We start from the raw sequence: 6,516 nt of genomic DNA on the forward strand, positions 1-6,516 counted from the left end.
TTTCATATTTGAAGGCCCAACGGATGGTTGGGAAGGGTTGTCTGTCATATTTGGTCTTTGTGAGGGATGTTGTTGCTGATACTCCTACTATAGAGTCATTCCGGTAATGACTTTTTGGATGTGTTTCCTGCTGGACTGTCGTGCATATCACCGATAAGGATATTGATTTTGGTATTGACTTGGTACTGGCACTCAACCTATCTTTATTCCTCCATATCGTATGGCACCAACAGAGTTAAAGAAATTAAAAGAGCAGCTTCAGGAGCTTCTTAATAAGGGATTCATTAGACCTATTGTGTCACCTTGGGGTGCACCAGTTCTGTTTGTGAAGAATAACAATGGCACGATGCATATGTGCATTGATTATAAGCAGTTGAACAAAGTTACAATTAAGAACAAGTACCCACTACAGCACATTGATGACTTATTTGACTATCTTAAGGGAGCTAGAGTGTTCTCTAAGATTTATTTGAGGTCTGGGTATCACCAGTTGAAGATTCGGGATTCTGATTTTCCGAAGACGGCATTCAGGACCCGCTATGGCCACTACGAGTTCCCTGTGATGTCCTTTTGGCTGATTAATGCCCCAATAAAATTTATGGATCTGATGAACATTGTATTCTAGTCATATCTTGATTTTTTTGTCATAGTATTAATTGATGATATACCGGTGTACTCACGTAGCCAGGAGGAGCATGCGCAACATCTGAGCATTGTATTACAGACGTTGAGGGAGAAGAAGTTTTATGCTAAATTCTCTAAGTGTGAGTTATGGCTTGATTATGTGGCGTACTTGTGGCACGTGGTGACCAGTGAGGGGATCAAGGTAGATCCGAAGAAGATTGAGGCCGTTCAGAGTTAACCCAGGCCGTCTTCATCTAATGAGATTCAGAGTTTTCTTGGCTTGGCCGGATATTATTATCGTTTTGTGGAGGGTTTCTCGTCCATTTCTACATCTTTGACTAGATTGACCCAGAAGGGTGCTCCATTCAAGTGGTCTGATGAGTGTGAGGAGAGCTTTCAGAAGCTCAAGACTGCCTTGACCATAACTTATGTTCTAGTTTTACCTTCAACATCAGGTTCATACACAATGTATTTTGATGCTTCTCAGATTGGTATTAGGTATGTCTTGATGTAGGAGTGTAGGGTGATTTCATATGCTTCACCCTAGTTGAAGCCTCATGAGAAGAACTACTCAGTTCATGATTTAGAGTTGGCAGCCATTGTTGATGCATTGAAAATTTGGAGGCTATATCTATATGGCAGTCTTGTGAGGTATTTACAAATCATTGGAGTCTACAATATTTTTTAAGCAAAAGGATCTAAATCTGAGGCATTAGAGATGGTTAGAGCTATTAAAAGAATATGATATCACCCCGGGAAGGTCAATGTGGTGGCTGATGCCTTGAGTATAAAGGCGGTGAGTATGGGTAGCCTTGCATATATTATAGTTGGTGAGAGACTACTAGCATTAGATGTTCAGGCCTTGGCAAATCAATTTGTGAGATTAGATGTTTCAGAGCCTAGTTGGGTTCTAGCTTGTATGATTTCTCGGTCTTCGTTATATAAGTACATCAGAGAGCGTCAATATGACAACCCCCCATTTGCTTGTCCTTAAGGACATGGTACATCACGGGGATGCTAAGGAGGTTTCTATTGGAGATGATGGGGTGTTGCGGATACATGGTCGGATTTGTGTGCCCAATGTGGATAGGTTATGTGAGTTAATTCTTGAGGAGGCCAAGCCCATAGATCGTGGTATTGCATTCATCTGGGTGCCGTGAAGATGTATTAGAACTTGAGGCAGCACTGTTGGTGTTGAAGAATAAAGAAAGATATAGTGGGGTTTGTAGCTCGGTGCTTAAATTGTCAGCAGGTGAAGCATGAGCACCAGAGGCCGGGAAGTTTGCTTCAGAGGTTTGAGATTCCTGAGAGGAAATGGGAGCGTGTTATCACAGACTTCATTATCAGGCTCCCTAGGACTTTGAGGAAATTCGATGCTATTTGGGTGATTGTGGACCGGTTGACTAAATTCGCGCATTTCATTCCGATTGTGATTACCTATTCTTCAGAGCAGTTGGCTGATATCTATATCCGCGAGATTGTTCGACTTCACGATGTGCCTGTGTCCGTTATTTCTAATCGGGGCACGTAGTTCACATCACAGTTTTTGAGAGCAGTGCAACAAGAGTTGGGCACACGGGTTGAGTTGAGTACATCATTCCAACCCTAGACGGACAGACAGTCCGAGCGCACCATTCAGATCTTTGAGGTTATGCTTTGAGCTTGTGTTATGGATTTTGATGGTTCTTGGAATCAATTTCTACCACTGATTGAGTTTGCCTACAACAACTACTACCAATCGAGTATTTAGCTTGCTTCTTATGAGGCCTTATATAGGAGGTGGTGTTGTTCTCCAGTTGGTTGGTTTGAGTTGGGGGAGTCTATATTGTTGGGAACGAATCTGGTTCAGGATGCCTTGGAAAAGGTCAAGTTGATTTAGGGTCCTCTTCGTAGGGCATAGTCTAGACAAAAGTGTTACGCCGATCAGAAGGTTCATGATGTTGCATATATGGTGGGAGAGAAGGTATTGCTCAGAGTATCGCCCATGGATGGTGTGATGAGGTTCGGGAAGAAGGGTAAGTTAAGCCCTCGGTATATTGGCCATTTTGAGGTGCCTGAGAGGACTGGAGAGGTGAACTACATGCTTGCATTACCACCTAGTCTATCAAGTGTTCACCCAATATTTTATGTTTCTATGCGCCGGAAGTATTATGGTGATCCATCTCATGTTCTGAATTTCAGCATAGTTCAGTTAGATGGGGATTTGACTTATGATGTGGAGCCGGTGGCCATTTTGGATCGGCAGGTTCAAAAGTTGAGATCAAAGAATATAACTTTAGTAAATGTTTAGTGGAAAGGCCAACCAGTTGAGGGGGCTACTTGGGTGACCGAGCGGGAGATGTAGAGAAACTATCCATACCTATTTGAGACACCAGGTATGATTCTACACCCGTTCTCGGGCGAACATTTGTTTAAGAGGGGGAGAACGTATCTACCCGACCGGTCATTTTGAGTATTGTAGCATCGTTCCCCCATTTATTGCTTATTCTATGTTCAATTATGGTTATGTGACTTGTTGGGATAGTTGGTTTATTTTCGGAGATGTTTCGGAATGAATTGGGGCAATTAGTCTCAAGGTTGGAAGCTTAAGTTGAAAGAGTTGATCGGATGATGACTTATGTGTAAGCGACTCCGAAATAGAGTTTTGATGGTTCTAATAGCTTTGTATTGTTAGTTTGGAATTAGGAGTATGTCCGGATATAGATTTGGAGGTCTGTAGGTCATTTTGGCTTGAATTGGCAAAATTGAAAAGTTAAAGGTTTGAAAAGTTGAGAAGTTTGACCGAGAGTTGACTTTGGTGATACTGGACTAGGATTTAGGTTCCAGGAGTTGGAGTAGGTCCGTTGTGTAAGTTATGACTTGTATGCAAAATTTGAGGTCAATCGGAGTTGGTTTGGTATGATTCGACATCAGCTTTAGAAGTTGGAAATGTAATAGTTCATTAGGCTTGAATTGGGATGCGATTCATGACTTCGATGTCGTTTGATGTGATTTGAGGCTTCGACTAAGTTCGTATCGGGTTTAAGACCTATTGGTATTTTTGGATGGGGTCTCAGGGGCCTCGGGTATGATTCGGATAATGTTCAAACTCATTTTAGACTTTATTGGATTGCTGAAGTCTGTGCTTCTGGTTTCCTCTTTCGTGATCGGGAAAGGATGAGCGCGATCGCATATGGTTAATTATGGCAGGTGGGAATTTGTTCTGTGTTTTTGTGAGGTTATGTCTGCGATCGCGAAGCTTTGATGGGTTGTGCTACATGAACGAGTGAGCGGGGATGCATTTGCGAAGAAGGCAGGGTGAGACCTGGGAATTTTCCACGCGTTGTTCTTCGCGATCGCGTGAGTCTGTCCGCGATCGCGTAGCTATGGGAAATTAGTCACCACGTTCGCAACCTGGAGAATGCGTTCGTGTATAAGGTTTTTGGCTTTGCGATCGCGTAGTGTAATCACTAGGCAGCAGAATGTTTAAAATCCTAAAAAGAGGGTTAGAGTGTTATTTCACATTCTGGGAGCCGAATTGTGAGTGTTATTGTGGATTGGGCTACGCGCCACAACAGGCCTTATTGGCTTATTTTTTATTGTGGATTAGGCTGCACGTCGCAACAGGCCTTATAGGGTTTACATTAGCGCTTGGGCAGGATCCACCCCTCCGGAGTCTGACATACTAGCAGTGGGGGCAGGCACAATGATTTGTATACACGTACTTTGATGAGGGGCATTAATGCGAGGAACCCGTATAGTGCTTAGTTATTTTGCACACAAGTGATAAATGACATAACGAAACTATTCCAAAGGCTCGAAATCCCAAGTGGGCATCGATAACATTAAAATCCACAAACCAAACATAGGAAATTCTTAAGCCTTCAAAATGCTAACCTTCCATAATAAGCGTTGAAATGCTCCCGGGTGATCCGATACTCAACCCGAACATACGCCCAAGTCCTAAATCATCATACGAACCTATTGGAACCTTCAAATCTCGATTCCGAGGTCGTTTACTCAAAAGTCAAACCTTTGTCAATTCTTCCAACTTAAGGCTTCTGAAATTAGAATTTTTCTTCAAAATTAACTCTGAACTTGCCGAAATTCAATTCCGACCACACGTACAAGTCATAATACCCGAAGTGAAGCTACTCAAGACCTCAAACCACCAAACGATGCACTAGAGCTCAAAATGACCGGTGGGGTCGTTATATTCTCCCCACTTAAGCATACATTCGTCCTTGAACGTGTCGAGGCCTGCTCCGGAGTTGTCCAAAATCACTGTTTAACACCTTATGCACCTACCCGTGCCACCACATTCTAGTTGAGCACATTAGCTCGAGCCATACTAAAAATCCTCCCTATAACCTTAACTAACAAGCTTTAAGACCAAGTTCCAACTTACAAATTTCTTCACAAGACCTGATTCTAACACACGAACACCATACCAAACACCACGCACTGTACCACAACATGATCATACACCTATGACAATCACCCATGCACCACATAAGTCGGTTGCCCATAATAACATCCTCCGACCACAATAGCTGAAATTTCACGAATCTGATGCTCGCAATACATCTCATGACACATGTAAATCATGTTCCAACTCTCACAATACTGCCACGACTAAAGAGACGTGTAGAAACTCATAACCACCTACCGAATCAATAATTCACGGAGTCTCTCCTCCTGACAAGAATCATTACCTCATTATGAACTGAATAACAATATTTTCTCTTTAATGTACCTTATATAAATCTGATTGCACTAATTTTAGGTCCAAAACATCTCGTCTCACCCAGTACAAACTACTCAGGCAATAAACCATCTCAGTCATTGGCAAAAATCTTATATGACGCCCAGCATGCGCCAACTAAATACAACTCGAATGTGATACATAATGAAGAACGATCTTTGGAGAAGGACTACCCAATCCGCGTAACAAATAAAATGTTCGAATAGATGTTGTAAACCTACCTCAGGGATTAAAATAATGCACACAAAATAAGTGTAAGGAGATATGGTCAACATCTCGTTGTTGTAGAGTGCAACCCGATCCGACATGGCATTGTTGCGGCGTGCAACCCGATCCACATAACCTGCCCATGACGGCGTGCCACCCGATCCACACATAACACTCACGAAGAAAACACACATATCAAACCGTAACGCTTATATTTACGAAATGCCCGAATATTGACCATAAGCACGCCAAGTGCGTAATACAAATGTTGGGGAGACGGATAGCGCCATACGCTACGAAACCCAAGCACAACTAAAGTGAAATAAATGACATGCATCTGGATAGCCATCCTGCTCACATAACACCACAAGCTACACGTGACCTCAACACGTGTGCGAATAATCAAGTTGTCTCACAACCCTCATGGAATAATAGATATTTACATGGAATAGCTGATGATGGGAATAACATCCAATGCCCGATGCCTCCTCCACAAGAAATGCTATGACGAAAGAACACATGCGACCTGATGTAGAGCACACACTCACATTAGACCCACCAATGGACCTCACACCGATTCGAATCATACCATACTGGGCCAACAACCTTTAAAGGATCCAAAATAGCCATATTCATGACACACACGAGCAGTCGTCCCATCCGGAATAAAATCCCACAGTCCACAACCAAAGGAATTGAGCGTGTTTCAGGCATATACTCTCACATTAATTATAGTACCATAATCTTCATACTACGTTTCAATCTTTAACAATAAAGTGACTAACATGTCACACTTATACTGATTTCCCCGTGGGAAATTCTCACACGACCTTCCACTGCACCCATCACGCCGCTACGCGAGAATACAATAATTCATCATAACCCCCAAATTATCAGTAGAATAAATACTTCATTGGCTAGAAACCTTTCACTTAACTTAT

At 42.5% G+C, this 6,516-nt stretch overlaps 1 protein-coding gene across 1 annotated transcript; it reads left to right on the top strand.

Annotated features, from left to right (window-relative positions):
* The first annotated feature begins 2,608 nt into the window (after positions 1 to 2,608).
* On the top strand, positions 2,609 to 2,914 carry LOC138893748 (uncharacterized). The gene has a single exon (XM_070178407.1). The coding sequence runs from the start codon at positions 2,609 to 2,611 to the stop codon at positions 2,912 to 2,914; it is 306 nt and encodes a 101-aa protein (XP_070034508.1).
* Positions 2,915 to 6,516: the final 3,602 nt, after the last annotated feature.

The sequence above is a fragment of the Nicotiana tomentosiformis genome, chromosome 6 (assembly GCF_000390325.3).
Source record: "Nicotiana tomentosiformis chromosome 6, ASM39032v3, whole genome shotgun sequence".
NCBI lineage: Eukaryota > Viridiplantae > Streptophyta > Magnoliopsida > Solanales > Solanaceae > Nicotiana > Nicotiana tomentosiformis.

Coding starts and splice junctions, on each gene's coding strand:
- LOC138893748 (XM_070178407.1), top strand. CDS start 2,609: ATGGATGGTGTGATGAGGTTCGGGAAGAAGGGTAAGTTAAGCCCTCGG.